This window comes from Pelophylax lessonae (genome assembly GCF_965119305.1).
Source record: "Pelophylax lessonae genome assembly, chromosome: 2".
NCBI lineage: Eukaryota > Metazoa > Chordata > Amphibia > Anura > Ranidae > Pelophylax > Pelophylax lessonae.
In genome coordinates, this window is record NC_138769.1 from 640,539,065 (window position 1) to 640,557,509 (window position 18,445).

Here is an 18,445-nt window from a genome sequence, read left to right on the forward strand (position 1 = left end):
CAGACACAATAGATTCCCAACCCTGAATGTGACCACCCTGAGGTGAAAATGGGTATTAATAACTTTTCTGCATAATACCCCAGTTTCTGTCTGAACAACAGAAACCTGAGGGCTTCTCCTAGGTGAGAAATGTCCATATTGTCATTTAATATGGCTCATATTTTATGTTTAACAGTTTTATTTCTGTAATGCATGCAAGTTTCATTTCATGGGCTGTTCACAGTCAGCTGTGGGCAGGATATGTTTATCAGTGCTTGTGAACAGTCCACCCTTCCTACATCAGTTTTTTCCATAGAACTCTATACACACTGTAGGATTCTTGAAACCTGCGACTTTTGGGGGAATTAACATGTCCTTTTGTGCACTGGTAATGTTTCTATAGGATTTTGAAAACTCTGTCTGATTTAGATCCTCTAATGCAAGTGGGTTTACTAGCACAGGTATAGTCTGGGACTCTGGGTATAATTGTGGACATATCTAGCACCCTGAGTACCCTGACTTCCTGGCTACCTGGTATTTAAACTTAACAGTACATTGGGCCTTTGGTTGTCTGTCTCTTTTATACCCAACATTCCCATACATATTAGGAATTAAAAGAAAATCATTGTACCACCTTTTTTCAATGACTGGCGTGAATCCATGTATCCCTTCTACCTTGAGGGATGTTGGTGTAACCAATTTCACTCTTAGTAGCCTTTTTTTATGACTTAGTATCCTCATTTGGATCTGGTAGGAATGAAAACACACTATTATGCATTTTTGTCAATTGCTTTTAAAGCGCTGCAACACATCTAGCGAGATCTGAGTGTGCGGCTTGCAATTGCTGTGGTAAATAGAGACCTGCTTCAGGTACCCACACCTCTCTTGGGAGTGTTCCTGACAAAGGAAAAAACGTAAAACATCTACCTGTTTCTGCTATTATTTTACTCAACTTGTTTTTTTTTTTTTTTTTTTTCATACAACCCTTTGTACCTTTCCGCTACTCTGTGAGTGATATGGAGTGTAAAAGGCTTTCTCAATATTTAGTGCGGATAGGATCTCTTGTAGAACCCTTCCTGTAAAGTGAGTACCCCTGTCACTTTCCATAGTTTCTGGGATTCTATACCTGCACATTACCTGGGGAGAAGGCCTTTTTCCTGTGGTTTGTACTGTACCCCTAGAGACTGGCCAGGCCTTAGGCCATCCTGAAAAATGTCTATACAAACTAAAACATGTGCATCGGGACCAGACTGTGGGAAATCAATGTAATCTATTTGAACTCCTTGGAAAGGACAGTTTGACTTAGGCGGTGCTTTTATGGGGTGCTTACAGCTCTACCAACATTGTACCTAGCTCAGGTAAGACAAGAAGCAGTATATTTTGCAGCTACTCCAGGAAAACCTGGTGCTAACCAGTGTTGCATTACCAAGGTGGTCATTAGAGTCTTTGAGATATGACACGATCCGTGAGCTGCGGCTGCCACCCTCGGGTATAGGGCCTGAGATCAGACAGAAATGCTCCTCCATCCTCCAGCAACCAGTTACATCCTGTGTTGCACTGTTCTTCCGCCACTTCTCACGCTCCTGTGAGGGGGCTTTTTCTGCAATGATATCAAGATTGTCATACTTACAGGAGTTGGTTGCTTTCCTATGAGTGTCAGTACTCGTATAGGGACCTGTTCCAGTGCAGCCTTCTTAGCTGCTCTGTCGGCCCTTGCGTTTCCTGCAGCTTCTTCTGTGTCCTCTCTTGCATGTGCCTTGGTTTTTTTAATAAATGGCCACCTTGGTGGAACACTGGAAGACTAAGAACAGTCTCTATTTTATCTGCATGCTTTATTGGCTTACCAAGAGAACTTGGGCTGAGGTCAAAAAGTTACAAGCTTTCAAAAATATGACCAAAATCATGTCAATGTGAATGTTAACTCTTTAAAATTCACAGGCCTTTGCCAAAACCATCAGCTGCTTGTGCTTAGAACTTTAGATTTAATGCCTCTGCATTCCTTTTGTTTATTTATTGCTGTTACTACTGCATACCCAGTTACAGGCTTACCCTCCTCTGTTTATAAACATGATCCATCTACATAAAGGGTCTCATCAGGGCTTTAGAGAGGAGCCTTTTTATCACTGGGTCAAGCTAGCAAGAGACATATGCTACATACTGGATTAATGGGCACTTCATCTGAAATTTTAACTCAACACAAACATTTTTTTTTTAAATGACTTCCCCTTTCCTTTGAAGCCAGGCAGGAAACCACTCTCACCCCTGCTACTGTTATTCCTACTGTAAACCTCTTGGACGCTTCTGATGGGACATGCGGACACAGGTTAGCTGAATACCTTATTTCCTGTCTATCTGGGGGAGAGGGGCTGGCTGCAATTCTTTGCTCTAATGTCCTGTCTTTACACTATTTGTAGTAGGTCACTTTTTATACACCCATAATGACAGGAAGTAATGTACCTTTATCTTTCAAACAAATATCCTCTAAAACTTTGTCCCGAATTTTAAAAAATATTATCAGAGGTTCCCCTTTGGTTACGGAGGATGCCCCTGAAATACCACTTAATATTCCATAATTATATAAAAACTTATTCTATTTTAAAACTTTTGGCTCAGTGCCAATAGGGTTCAATGGTCATGTTAATTGCGGTAACCCTTAATGTCTAAACAAAGATTCCTGGTTTAAAGGGCAACATATTATTTTTCATCTTAGTTTAATTTAATACAGAATAACCCCAAAAATATCATATGCCGTTCATTTATCATATAAAGAAACAATCTTTTTCTCCTAGCTACAAACTCCCAGCTTATAAACTACTTCCTCTTTTTATATCAAAGACACAGAGCCTGTTTTGTTTTTTTTCCTGTCTTAAAAGAAACCACGACAGGCTTATGAATTAAAGGGCAATGAGCATCCTTACATTCTACTATTGAATACAAGATTGCTTTGTTTTCTCATGAAACAATTCAACACACACCAACTCATTTATAATATATCAATACTCATTCAACTTCATACTCTCCTGCTTCCATATTTCTGCAACTGATTTTAAGTTCTTGCCAAATCTGTTTCATACACTTTACAAAAATCTGTCATATCCTATCTTATCTTATCCTACAACTAGGATTATTAGCTGTCCAACTACAGAACACTTTAATTGGCTGTGTAGCCCAAAAACTATGCTCCCAGAGGATTTAATCTTCGAATGCAAACTCCCTGGTCTGCCCCATTTATCTGGTAACCCTGTTACCCATACACTCTAAGGCCATGGTCTTAATGACCTTTCTCATCGACCCCTGGTCGGTATCTACGAAAACCCAGTTTCCCATTTCACTGTTATCCAAAAAATAGAATAACTACCTATAACTCCCAAGTACCCTGACCTGGACTTCGGCCCTTACACAGCCGATACACAATGTCAGGCTAACTCCCAAGTACCCTGACCTGGACTTCGTCCCTTACACAGCCGATACACAATGTCAGGCTAACTCCCAAGTACCCTGACCTGGACTTCGGCCCTTACACAGCCGATACACAATGTCAGGCTAACTCCCAAGTACCCTGACCTGGACTTCGGCCCTTACACAGCCGATACACAATGTCAGGCTAACTCCCAAGTACCCTGACCTGGACTTCGGCCCTTACACAGCCGATACACAATGTCAGGCTAACTCCCAAGTACCCTGACCTGGACTTCGGCCCTTACACAGCCGATACACAATGTCAGGCTAACTCCCAAGTACCCTGACCTGGACTTCGGCCCTTACACAGCCGATACACAATGTCAGGCTAACTTCTAACTTCCAAGTTCCCTGACCTGGACTTAAAAAAACAGCCTATTACCATATGCATATGTTTACATATATACTATAACCTAGAGATAGAAACCTTTACATGTATATGAAATGTCAGGCTAAAACAGTCATATACATTCAATGCTTGCTACGTCTCAAATGGACACTCCAAAATGAGACCGCTTTACCAGAACACAACTGGGGGTCACATTCCTGCGTGTCCAAGACACCCACAGCGGTGAGGGTTGACCCAACCTCACCTTTCGCAACAAATGTTAGTAGCAATATATACACCGACTAAGGGTTTAGGTTCTTTAAGAGGGTATTACGTCAAAAATAAAACCGAGTTACCTGGACGTCATTGGATGGACTGAAAAACATTGTAAGCAGACAATGGGCTTACCTGGCCAGATATTTTCAGTGTATCCAATGCAGTCCAGATGTCTCACTCCGTCCGCAGATGACGTCACCTCTCCTGGGCTCAAGCTCGCCAAATTGTTGTGGAATTTTTCTCAGGTACAAAATACCTGTTACCTGTTAGTCAGTGATACCAAATCAGACAATATATAGCTATATATATAATGAGATCAGACAAGACTCAGGATGGCTGAATCATAGTGACCTGATTTATTACAGCGTTTCTGGAGTTTATATATACTCAAAAATGGGTTTGTCATTACAATCTGACGTACAAGAAATGGGTTGTTAACATCTTTTATCCAATCAAAGTTAACAACTAATTATAGTAAGCATTATGTCAATCTAGATCGTGATTCTCTGTCATATGGGAAATTTCTTGGTGACGTTCAATAAAAGTTCCAAAGGGGCTTTTTAGAAGATATTATTGGCTTTGTGGTCAGCTGTCCAGACAGAGTTGATATTCTGAGAGATAGGGAATTTCCACTGTTTCGGTCATCTGATATATTCTTAGCCTTTGCAAGCTCAGTGACACATGTAAAGAAATCAAAGTAAAATGAGATTAACTCAAAAGACATTTTGTTTAAGATCACCATTCTAAATGCCAGTCAAGGCATCCTGTAAAGGCCAATAAGGTATCCAGAAAATGCAAGATAGGTATGCCACGACACAATATATCTCTAAATGTGACAGAATTCATTCGAGCTCTTCTGTCACATAGTCAATAAACACCAATGACCCAGTGCCACTGGAAGCCATGCATGCCCATGCCATCATGCTGCCTCCACCATGTTTTACAGATGATGTTGTGTGATTTGGATCATGAGCTGTTCCAAGCCTTCTCCGCACTTCTTTTTCTTCGCGTCATTTTGGTACAGATTAATCTTAGTTTCATCCATCCAAAGAATGCTTTTGCAGAACTGGTCTGACTTTTTTAGATGTTTTTTTGGCAAAGTCTAATCTGCCTTTTCTGTTCTTCAGGCTTTTGAATGGTTTGCACCTTGTGGTGAACCCTCTGTATTTGCTCTTGTGAAGTCTTCTCTTAAAGCGGTTGTATCCCGCTTTTTGACACTTTTACCTACAGGTAAGCCTATAATAAGGCTTACCTGTAGGTACAAATAATATCTCCTAAACCGGCATGGTTTAGGAGATATTTACAGTGCATGCAGCCGCTCGCGCGAGCGGCGCATGCGCTCTGAAGGTCCGGGGGGACCTTCAATTAACTTGCCGGGAGCTTGCCGGAAAAATCACTCCCGCGCGCATGCGCGGGAGTGACGTCATCGCGGCTCCGGCCAATCAGCGCGCTGGAGCCGTCTCTTCCGGCCAATCAGCGCGCCGGAGCCGCCGAACCCGGAAGAGATGACGAGGGATCGTGGCAGCGCCCGCATCGATGTCCGGGGGTCCGTGTCGGGGCTTCGTTTTAAGGTAAGTTAAACATAATGGGCTAGTATGCGATGCATACTAGCTCATTATGCCTTTGTCTTGCAGGTTTTTTTTTTTTTATTTTTTTTTTTGCAGGGTTTACAACCGCTTTAATTGTAGACTTTGACAATGATACGCCCACCTTCTGGAGAGTGTCCTTCGCTTGTCTGAAAGTTGAGGATGGGTTTTTCTTTACCATAGAGAGGATCCTGCGATCATCCACCACTGTTGTCTTCCATGGACGTCCAGGCCTTTTTATGTTGCTCAGCTCACCAGTGCGGCGTTCTTTCCTACCAAACTGTTGATTTGGCCACTCCTAATGTTGCTGCTATCTCTCTGATGGATTTGTTTAGTTTTTGAAGCCTTACAGTAGCCTGTTTCACTTACATGGACAGCTCCTTTGAGTGCATGATGTAGGTTCACAGCAATAGATTCCAAATAAAAATACCACATATAGAATCCACTCCAGACCTTTTACCTGCTTAATTGATGAAGAAATAATGGAGTAGCCCACACCTGGCCATGAAACAGATTTTGATTCAATTGTCCAATTACTTTTGGTCCTTTGAAAAAGGGGGATGGCTAATCTTAAGAGCTGTAATTCCTAAACCTTTCCTCAAATTTGGATGTACATACCCTCAAATTAAACCTGAGTGTACACTTTCAGCCCATATCCATTATAGAACTATAGCCTGTATATGTTTTGGTAAATAACTGAAAAAAAAACTAAAATTGTGCCTCTTCCCAAATATATATGGACCTAACTGTATATAGTTACTTGTGTCTAGTGGTAGGTCATTATTTTCATAAAACATAGGCGCAATCTGTTCTAAATTATGTTTTTTTGTTGTGGTTCTCGGGAAAAGTGCATGGTATCTGAGACCAGTTAAGGCTGCTTCAAAAAAAAATATATATACTACTGTGCACAATTACACATCTGTGATTAGTGATGATCTGAGTCCTGATTCAAACAGGCAGCAAAGCAGTGGATGATCCTTTCTGAACACCTACATGGAAACACATACAGTACTGTGCAAACTTTAGGCAGGTGTGAAAATATTCTGTAAATTAGAAGTGCCTTCAGAAAAAGCGTTAAGTTTATCTTTAGTAATTAACAAAATGGAAAGTAAATGAACAAAAGAGAAATGCAAATCCAATCAAAATTTGGTGCGTCCACCCTTTGCTTTCAAAATGGTGTTAAGATCAGGGCTCTGTGGGAGCCAAACCATCACTTCCAGGACTCCTTATTCTTTACACTGAAGATAGTTCTCGATGACATTGGCTGTATGTTTGGGGTCGTTGTCCTGCTGCAGAATACATTTGGGGCCAATCACATGCCTCCCTGATGGTATGGCATTATAGAAAAGTATCTGCCTGTATTTCTCAGCATTGATCCTGACCAAATCTCTAACTCTATTTGAAGGAATGCAGCCCTATTTTTGCAAGGAACCTCCACCATGCTTCACTGTTGCCTGCGGACACTCATTATTGTACCACTCTCCAGCCCTTCAGTGTATAAGTTGCCTCCTGCTACAGCCAAATACTTCACATTTTGATTCTTTTATCCAGAGCACCTGCTGCCATTATTCTGCACCCCATTTCCTATGTGTTCAGTCGTCTGTTTTTCCCTGGACAGTAGATGGGTTTACCTGAGTCCGACTGGTTTAGGCCAGTTTTCTGCTGGCGGCACTGCTGGGCATCTTCTAATGCCGAAGGGAATTAAGCATGATGTGTCTTTCATCTACTGCATTGTTTCCTTTGCCGACCACTGCTTCTGCGGTCCTAAATTTTGCCTCTTTCTTTGTACTTCTTCAAAAGCGCTTGAACAGTGCATCTTAAAATCCCAGTCTGCTTTGAAACCTTTGCCTGGGAGAGACCTTGCTGATGCAGTATAACTACCTCATGTCTTGTTGGTGTGCTCAGTCTTTTCATGGTGTATGACCTGTGGAACTGTGTTCCACAACCTCCCCTTGGCTGTTCTTCACCCCGTTTTAAGCCTCCTACACAGATGTTTCTGTTTTAGTTAATGACTGTGTTTTAACCTACATATGAAATTGATGAACATTACCACCTGCTTGGTATAACACATTAACCACTTCCAGACCGCCCACTGCATATATATACTGCGGCAAGGCGGCCCGGCCGCACAAAATCATGCTGTTGGAACAGGAAGGGGCCATCCCCACACCGTTCCCGCAAAGTTGGGAGCATGTAATTGTCCAAAATGTCTTGGTAGGCTGATGCCTTAAGGGTTCCCTTTACTGAAACTAAGGTGCCAAGCCCAACTCCTGAAAAAATAAGCCCACACTATATCCCCCCCCCCCCCCACCAAATTATTTGGACCAGTGTACAAAGCAAGATCAATAAAGACATGGATGAGCGAGTTTGGGGTGGAGGAACTTGACTGACCTCACAGAGTCCTGATCTCAACCCGATAGAACACCTTTGGGATGAATTAGAGCGGAGACTGCGAGCCGGGCCTTCTGTCCAACATCACTGGCTAACATCACAAATGCATTTCTTGAAGAATAGTCAAACATTCCCATAGACACATTCCTAAACCTCGTGGACAGCCTTCCCAGAAGAGTTGAAGGTGTTATAGCTGCAAAGGGAAGGGAAATTCAATATTGAACCCTACGGACTAAGACTGCGATGCCATTAAAGTTCATGTACGTGTAAAGGAAGGTGTCCCAATACTTTCGGTAATATAGTGTATTATTGACTATAAAGACTTTATGTGTGATTGTGATTCAAATCTTTTTTCAGTTGTACAGATTTGGCGTTTTGAAAAACCACATTGGAATTGACAGCGAGACAGCCAAGATGTTCGACTTCCATTGTCTGGATTATTTCACAAAGAGCTGTCTGTCTGGTGGTGGAGTGCAGATTGCAGATGGTGGCTGGCTGATACCTTCAGATAAACTGACTGCTGGCAGGGAGGAATTCTACAGGTAATGCTGTGTTTCCCTTTCCATGTTGGATTGATGTGAAAACCCAAACCTATGGTGTATATCAGATGGGTACGTTTTATGTGTTGCTTAACTTTACTGGAAAGGTAGCATGTTAAAAATATTTCCTGTTACACTTGTTATAATAAACCAGCATATACTGTAAGAGGAATATACGAATATGGTAAAAAAAACAAAAGAGGGTACATACAACAACACTTTTTAGAATTCTGTTTATACTTCCATAAAGCAAATGTCAGTTTGGGCAACATTTACAGTTTTAAATGGGTACATAAAATAGGGGCAAGCACCATGTATCTGTCGCGCAGAGCCCGCAGAGTTTTGGAGTTGAGTGGGTGGAGCCTGATGGGGATTCAGAGACACTAGTAGTAGTTCCCTATCAGGTCTGCTCTCCTTGTGATCAGCAGTGGACAGATCTGCAACCAATAAACCGCCTGCTATTGGCTATAGAATCTGCCCACTGCCTGATATCAGGCACAAGAAGAAAACTAGTTCTTTAGGTTCCTGATCAGGCTGTTCCCACTGTCCGCTTCACTGGTTGCTAGGAACCTGTCCGCTGTGAAGCCAACAGTGTCCTTGACAGCTGATGACCAGTAGGGAGAAGGGGGTGGCTGTGGCACACGTGTCACTCTGCTACAACGCAGACTACAGAGACAGGCACGGTGTGCCTGTCTCTGTATGTCAGCTTGGAGTTTCTTAAATACCACTGGAAGTCATTCCTTTTTCATTTAGTGCAGCTATAGCAATATTTTGTAAAAGTGCCATAATGAACAACTATCTGAATCTGCTGGGTGTTTTCAGTAAAGCTACAGAAACTGGCTGCGGGGTTTTTTGGAATCTGGCACACAACTTTTTAAAAGGCTGTGCTGCCAGAACAGTGGCACAAATGCTTTATTGAATTTCCCCCAGTGTTTCAGTAAAACATTTCTTTATTGCACATCCCAGGACAATAGGGTAGCTGCATATCCATTACAATAGGGTTATGCTGTCGCCTTAACATGATTGGACAGTGCCAAAAAAAGACAAGAAAATCCCTTCCTAGGCATAACCCCCCTTCCCCAGCTAGATAAGGCTTCTGCTTTTTTGCTAGTGTCAAGTCCTCTTCACAATTAAGGGGTACCCCCGCTTACTCAGGTGGTGGTACATTAGCAAGCCTTGGTTGAAGTTTGGAAGGGGAAGGCTTGTAAGAAAAGAAACGGCTGCACATCCAGGAACTCGAATTGCCTTTAATTTCCAAGGTGATAACAAAGTGATGACACCAAAGACACCAACATAGGGTCACGTAGACGCGTTTCACACATACATCTTGTGCTTAATCATAATGACCACAACAGCCTATAGATCTTAAAAAGACCGCCCCAATGATTGCAGATGTTCCGGGGGCAGTGATAATCAGCAGTTGTGCACAGCCCAATTAATCACCTAACTTCAGCCCCAAGGAGCATCTGAATAGTAATTCAAATGCAAAATCAAACTGAAGGTCCAAGTTCTCGTGCATATCGTGAACTCTCCCATACACACAAAGACATGGACCAACAATCACATAGAAAATTGGATAAAAACACAGATGAAAATATCTGAAAAATAAATGTGAATACATACAACATAAGAGAGAGAAAAAAACATAGTAAATATAGAAACCTGTATCTAGTATACGCACATATGTGCATGCAGGTACACACCTGCACACACATGGATACATTTCACATGCATGTACAAAAGACATATACATAAAATCATTATTTCTCTTATGTCCTCTGACAGTCGCCGCCCATCCATATTTGCCTTCACTAGTGAGTATGGCGCCCTCTGCAGGAGTAAGCTAGGCAGTTAGAAATGTTAATAAAAAAACTTTTCTATACTTCGACACACCTCTAGGGGGCTGACCCCAGCCATTATCCTGATCCAGTTACCACTGGTCCTCATTTTTTTGCTGCCTAGAGTTAGGAGTAGGCTAGCTCTTCCTTGCCGGGACCTAACCTAGCGTCTCGGTTTTTCTTTGTTTTTTTTTCTCACAATGTGTGTTTTTTCTTCTGAAAATAGGTTTTTATTTCTCTCACTATCACTAGTTAGTCAGGGACTTTTTCCTGGAGGACTACAAGTGACTGCAGAGCGGGGCCTCGCACTGGGTAATATAGATCCTTATGGAGTCCCAGCCTGCCAACGAGGGTTGCAGGTTACTGGTGCACCTAGGCCTCGCAACGACTGTGCCCCTTGGAATGGGGATGGGCCTGAGAAGCTGCGTCTTTGCCGAGGGTGTCTCAACTCTGGAACGCCCGCGTGTTGCTTGCATCCCTCCTTGCCTGAAGGCACCCCCACTTAGAGTGGGAGGTCTCCCGCATCAGAGCGGTGCCCGCTTTCCTGGGCTTGTGAGTACCGATACCCCCTTGTCCCTGGGACTAGGACATTTAGGGGGGTTTGTGGGCCCACTCTTAGGGGATGGCAGGGCTGGTGGTCTCTGTGGGATCCATCTTCTGGCCGGCTTGGTGTATTTTTCCTTCCTCCCTGGCCCTGCTGAGGACACTGTGCAGGGTACCTGGGGGGTGTGGGGGGGCCCCATAGCTGTGAGGGGGTCTCCCTAGGGTACCCTGTGGCGGCCAGGCCGCAGGTATATGCTTAATTTGGCGCGGCCGCCATTTTGGATGTGGGCAGGTGGCTGAGCTCTGTGTGTGGGCAGCAGCCATTTTAAGACCTTGTCCTGGATCTGATCGGGCGCCATCTTGGCTAAGGGCACATGCCTATTAAGGGCAAGCGGCCATCTTGCCAGTGATTTTTTACATTGAGTTTCATTAGGCACCATTTTATTGTGGCTCAGGGGCTAGGCTTCTAGGGGCGTGAGGTCACTTCCTCCTTTCCTTCCATTTTCTCACTGAGCAGCGTGTGACAGTTTCTGACACTGTGGGGGGATTTTTACTAATGTCAAGGGCATTTTTCTGCCAAAACTGTTGTCTCTTGTGGATTTTGCATTATCTGAAGGGGCTCTTTCAAATGGTGAAGGCTGCGGTGGGATTCCGCGGGAACCGCCAATTTAAAGGGCCAGCGTCCCATTAATTTTATATTGGCATTCTGGACTCCCCAGGCTTACAATTTCCCTGCAGGCCTGGTGGGGGCTTTGGGTATTCCTGAAACCTCTTCCATGGCCTAATTTTCTGCTTTTTTTTTTTTTTTTTTTTAGCGTCAAAAGTGGGTCTGCTGCCTTCGGAGCGCTCCTCCAAACCAATGGCCTATGCCCTCCTGGTCCTCTGACTCAGAGCCTGAATTTGGTTGCCACGGACGACGTCCCCCTGGAGGGGTCCCTGTCCTCAGCTTCTGAGGGGATGGAGGAGGAATCTCCCTCCTCGGTGGCGCGGAACCTGCTGCGATGGAGGCCCTCATGAGCGCCATTAAGGAGACTCACAATCTTGACGATGAGCATCTCAGTCAAGTAAGCGGGCGTCTTTCGGGTTCCGAAGGGCCCAGGAATCGGGTCAGGTTTTTTTCTTGCCCTGAGGAGTTTCACACAATTGTGAACGACCAGTGGCGTCGCATAACACATATGCTGTAGTGCCTAAGCGGTTTCACCACCACTATCCCTTTTTGGAGGCTGGGGCTAAACGTTGGACGGTGTCCCCCGAAGGGGACCTCCCTGTCTCTAGGCTGAATATATCACCTTGATGCCGGTGGAGAACTCCCGGTGTTCACGCATCCAGCTGATAGGCATGTGGAGGCGTTTTCTCGCCACTTTCATTGGGGCGGGCTCCCTGCCAAAGCCTGTGTTTGCCTCAGTGATGTCCTCTCAGGCTCTCACTGCGTGGTCCAAGGTGCTTTGGAGCACCCGGGTGGCCCAGTCGGCCTTTCTGACTGCCCTTGACATGGTGCATCAGATTACCATGAATGGTAAATACCTGTATGATGCAGCCTTGGACGAGGCTCCATTGGTCACTCGGTTGTCTGCGGTCGGTGTCGCGATCCGCCTGCATTATTTGGCTAAAAAGCTTGTCGGCTGACCACGCTTCCAAACAGACGGTGTCTGATGTTCCTTATGGGAAGTCGTCTTTTTGGGGACACTCTGGATGAGTTGAATAAGGGGCTTACGGGGGGGTGGGGTAAGAGCACTCTGTTGCCCCAGGTCACTAAGGGTGAGTCCTCCCGCACAAGGGGCCTTCCTTCCACGCCCAGCGTGGGTCCTTTTGTGCCTTCGGAGCGCAGGACAAGGGCAAATCATTCAAGCCCTCCGGTGGTCACAAGAAGCCGTGGTCGGGTGAGCCAAAGGCCGGTCGGTCTGGCTCGGCGGCCCAGTCCACCTCTTCCTGAAGGTGACACCCTCACCCGTCTTGGGGGGGGGGGGGGGGGGTTGTACGTCTGCGTTGCTTTCAGGAACCCTGGTTGTCCAGCACTCGGAACCGGGGGATTCACAAGCTGATTGGGTCAGGGTTCAAGATTGTGGTTCGATCTCGCCCTGCATGCGGGTTCTTCCCGTCAACTCTCCAGCTGACTCCCGATCATCTCGGAGATCTCATGGGGGCGGTGCAAGATCTGCTCACCCAAGGAGTCATTGTGCCCGTGCCTTCACGGGACGGCTTTCACAGTTTTTTATTCCAACCTGGTCATGGTGCCCGGAAAGGAGGGCAAAGTGCGGCCGGTTCTGGACTTGAAGTCTCTGGAACGGTTTGTGCGGGTGCAGAAGTTCCGGAGGGAATCCATCAGGTCGGTAGTGGCTTCGTTGAGTCCAGGGGACTTCCTGGCCTCCATCGACTTGAAGCATGCGTATCTGCACATCCCCTCTACGAGGGTCCTCAGAGATATCTCCGCTTCGCGGTGGCAGGGTGGCATTACCAGTTTGTGGCATTACCCTTCGGTCTCGCTTCAGCTCCCGGGGGTTTTCACCACGGATTTGGCTCCCGTGCTGGCTTTACTGCCTTTAAAGGGGATTGCGGTCCTTGGTTATCTGGAGGACCTCCTGTTAAGGTCGAGCTCGTGTGCCCCTTTGACGAGCGATCTGGCCGTGACGGTTCAGACACTCCAGGAGTTCGGGTGGACCTTTCATTTTTGGATTCGTGCCCGGGGATGGTCCTGGACTTGGCTCAGGCACGAGTTTTCCTTCCGGAGTGCAACCTCCGGACCCTGTGGGACGAGATCAGATCCCTCAGAGACCACGATCTCTCCTACTTACGGACCTGTATGTGGTCTCTGTGTCTGATGGTTTCGGCTTTCGAAGACGTCCCATTTGCTCGATTTCACACAAGGACTCTGCAAGCGGAGATCCTGGCCAAGTGGACAGGAGGATTTCTCTGAGCCACCGATTGTGGTCGGATCTTTTGTGGTGGCTCCGGTCACCGACCTTGACACAGGGCCAGTCCTTCTGGCCTCTGTTGAGAACGGTGCTCACCATGGATGCCAGCCTGTCGGGCTGGGGAGGAGTTCTGGGCACGCTTTGTGCCCAGGGGACGTGGTCAACAGAGGAGGCTTCCTTACCGATAAACATTTTGGAGCTCCGAGCAATCAAGCTTTGTCTGTTCCGTGGGTCATCTCGACTTCTGGGGTGTCTGGTTCGAGTACAGATGGACAATGCCAGGGCTGTGGCTTATATCACTCACCAAGGGGGCACCAAGAGTGCCCGGGTGGCCAAGGAAGATGTCTTGGGCCGATTCGCATGTTCCAGCGATTTCGGCGGTTTGCATTCCGGGTGTGGAGAACTGGCAGGCGGACTATCTGAGTCGTCAGACCTTGGACAAGGGAGAATGGTCCCTGCATCTGGAGATTTTTCGCCTCCTGTGTGCCCGGTGGGGGACTCCGGACATGTATGTTCCACCTTTATGCATGTCCATGTATGAACAATATACAATATGATCTGATGTGCTGCATTGGTCCCTCCTCTGCTGTGGATTTTTATATGATCCTTTATCGATTATTATGTTTATATTTTTGACATCTGGTACTCCTGTGTGGACACATTGGTTAAAAACTGATACTATGGCGTGTGGGTACCTGTATACATGATTTATAGTGATTTGCACATGTTTTCTACAATTTTATTGAAACCTATGCGCCCATACAGGCGTTATAATGGAGATGGTTTTTTCATGATGTATACATGGATGCATTTGAGTATGCATCCTTAAGGTGGGAATTGCCTATTCCATGGAGGAAATAATGATTTTATGTATATGTCTTTTGTACATGCATGTGAAATGTATCCATGTGTGTGCAGGTGTGTACCTGCATGCACATATGTGCGTATACTAGATAGATGTTTTTATATTTACTATGGTTTTTTCTCTCTCTTTTATGTTGTATGTATTCACATTTATTTTTTCAGATATTTTCATCTGTGTTTTTATCCAATTTTCTATTTGATTGTTGGTCCATGTCTTTGTGTGTATGGGAGAGTTCACGATATGCACGAGAACTTGGACCTTCAGTTTGATTTTGTATTTGAAACACTATTCAGATGCTCCTTGGGGCTGAAGTTAGTTGATTAATTGGGCTGTGACAAACTGCTGATTATCACCGCCCCCGGAACATCTGCAATTATTGGGGCGGTCTTTTTAAGATCTATAGGCTGTTGTGGTCATTGTAATGATTAAGCGCAAGATGTATGTGTGAAATGCGTCTATGTGACCCTATGTTGGTGTCTTTGGTGTCATCACTTTGTCATCACCTTGGAAATTAAAGGCAATTAGAATGCCTGGATGTGAGGCCGTTTCTTTTCTTACAAGTTTTCCACGGAGGCGGGCCGGGGCTAGCACTCCATGTAATATTCCACCTCCCAGCTACCATCACACACCTGGAGCAGTGTTTTCTCCCTTCAGTATATTGGAAGGGGAAGGCTGCTGAATTTCTGAGCCTACCCCCTTCACACTTAATACTTTCAAATGTTTCTGTGAATCCTCTTTTAATTCAAGGAGTCATCATTCTGGTTCCAGAGGGAAAAAGGTTTCTACTTCTTCACGGTACCAAAACCAAACGATGATGTTCAACCCGTTCTGGAACTAAGGAATCCCATCAAGTTTCTCCAAGTGCAGAAGTTCAGGATGGAATTGATGCAGCCCATGGTGGCCTCCCTCCAGCAGGGAGATATCCTGGCATCAGTGGATATCAAGGCTGCTTATCTGCATGTTCCGATCTTTGCACCTGACCAAAGCTTTCTGTATTTTGCAGGGAAGGGCAATCACTTTGTCTGTGACCCTGCCAATTGGCTTGTCCATAGGTTCCGGATTGTTCACCAATGTTCTGGGACTCCTGCATACCCAGGGTTTTCCTGTTATAGGGTACCTGAATGACTTGATTCTGAGGGAGTAATCTGTTTTGCTACTAGAGCCCAATGTGTCTTACATCCACATTTTGAAGAGGTTTGGAAGGATTCTAAATTTACAGAAGTTGGCATTCGTCTCAACTCATGTTGGAATATTTAGGTCTTACCCTGGACACCATCCAATGGACCAAATGTCTTGCTCTGAGAGTTCAGAGGTTACTCAAGACACGAGACAAATCCCTCAATTTGTTTTTGCATGAGGGCTCTGGCTAAGATGGTAGCCTCCTTTTAAGATACTTTGCTCAGATTCATTCCAGACCCCCTTTAACAAAATGTTTTTGTTGTATGGGAAAGGAGGACTTGGATTCCTCAATGTGATTACATCCCTACACAAAACTCTCTAGACTGGTGGATATCCTCATGGCGAAAGCATTTCTCCCTCTGTTTTGGAGGGTCCTTACAACAGATGGCAGCCTGGTTGGTTGGGGTAGAGTTCTGGACAGTCTCTTCATCCAGGGAACTTGGTCACCACAGAAGAGGTCATTGCCCATTAACATTTTGCAGTTGAGGGCTATCGTCTTACCTTGCTGCATTAGTCAGTGCAGCTGATGTGGTTGCCTATAAGAAAGCACCAGAAGTTAAGACCACTCAGGAGGAAGTGGATTTCACAAACCCTCCACTAGCCAACTGTCAGCCTTTTGTGGCCCTTGAAACAAGGGTCAAAAAGACCCTTGTCTCATTAAAGAGAACTTGTCACAAAAGGTTTATATAACATAAGGGACTTTTGCCCCCTTAGGCTAGGTTTCCACTAGTGCGGCTACAAAGTCGTGCTACTTCTAGCACGACTTCGTAGCAAAAGTAAACCGCGGCTTCAGTTAGACTTTGTCCCTCATATATAGAGGGAAGTCGCGCTCAAAAGTAGTACACGATTTACTTTTGAGGTCGCGGCAACTGAAGCCGCGGCAGTGGAAACGTGCCCTATTGAAAACAATGGGTTTTGACTTGCTGTGCGACTTGACATGTGTCAAGTCGCACCGCAAGTCGCACTAGTGGAAACCGAGCCTAAGTGTTAAAAATAACATTTTAGTGAAAAAAGTTAACTCTAGTGATGGCCTACAGGAGCTTTAAAAGCATTACCTATGGATAATCTAGAAAACCAAAGTTCGTCACCATTGTTGCGATCGGGCGCAGTTTTAAAGCTTGATAGGTTGGATATTTATTTAATCATTGCAACCTCCTCTTTTATATTTTACCCAAAAAGGGTAAAATATTGCGTTTTGTGTGCCCTAAATTAAACTTTAGTATTCTTTTGATACTGAACATTGGCACTTAAAAAAACAATTACACAAACACCGATTGAAACTACCACCATTTTATTCTTCAGGGTGTCTGCTTTCTACTTCTTGTGCAAACACCTGGGCCAAAATAATCTCCAATGTATAGGTCAAAGAAGTGGTATCCATGGGCTACAAGCTAATGTTTCACTTTCTTCCTCTGCCTGATTCATGTTGTTATCTCCACAGCATCTAACAGACCTCTATACAGCCATAGCTCAACTCCTATCTCGTTTCTGTTGTTTCAGAAGTGGAAAGGTTTCTACTCCTACTTGTTTGCTGTTCCCAAACCAAAAACGGGCATACACCTCATTCTGGATCCAAAAGTTATGAAAGTGGTTGTAAAGACAGTAGATATTTTATCTTAATGCATCCTATGGATTGGGTTAAAAAGTCTTGTGTGCAGCAGCCCCCCTATTACTTACCTAAGCCCCCTCTTGATCCAGCGATGTCCACTTGTACCTCGGCCATCTGGGTCTCTCCCTCCTGATTGGCTGACACACAGTAGCAGCTCCATTGGCTCCTGCTGCTGTCAATTAGTCAGCCAGTGAGGAAATACAGGGGGTGGGACCAAACCACAGCTCTGTGTCTGAATGGATACATGGAGCTGTGGCTCGGCCCGGGTGCCCCCATAGCAAACTGTTTGCTGTGGGGGGCACTCAAAAGGAAGGGGCCAGGAGAGTCGACAAGGGACCCAAGAAGAGAAGGATCTGGGCTGCTCTGTGCAAAACCACTGCACAGAGCAGGTAAGTACAACATGTTTGTTATTTTTATAGAAAAAAAAAGACTTTAGTATCACTCCAGGTATGTGTGGAGCACATTTTTAAGGGGAGAAAGCAATGTGGTCCCCAATGTAATAGCTGCACTTTAAAAAAAACTATCGTAAGCTTAAACAAGTGTGCAGACAGACTGATGGGCATATTTTGTTGTGCTCATTAGAGTGTCCCATAAAAAAAAAAAAAAAAAGTGCCATCGGAGTACCCCTAACATAAAATGCGCCCATCACCGTGCCCCTTATTTTATGCTAAGGGACACGCTGATGGGCATATTTTATGTTAAGGGGCACGCTGATGGGCATATTTTATGTTAGGGGTCATGCTGGTGGGCACATTTAGTTCTGCCATCAGAGTGCCCTAACATAAAATTTGCCCATCAGCTTGCCCCTTATTTTATGTTAAATATGCCCATCAGCATGCCCCTTATTTTATGCTAAGGGTCACGCTTATGGGCATATTTTATGTTAAGGGGCACGCTGATGGGCATATTTTATGTTAAGGGGCACTCTAATGGACATATTT

General features: G+C 45.0%; 1 protein-coding gene across 1 annotated transcript in view; it reads left to right on the plus strand.

Moving 5' to 3' along the window:
• Positions 1 to 18,445, plus strand: part of BRCA2 (BRCA2 DNA repair associated) — a 285,207-nt gene that overhangs the window by 187,357 nt on the left and 79,405 nt on the right. Inside the window, exon 15 of the mRNA XM_082245286.1 lies at positions 8,377 to 8,561. Coding sequence (XP_082101412.1) covers positions 8,377 to 8,561 — 185 coding nt within the window. The remainder of the gene's footprint in view (positions 1 to 8,376; positions 8,562 to 18,445) is intronic.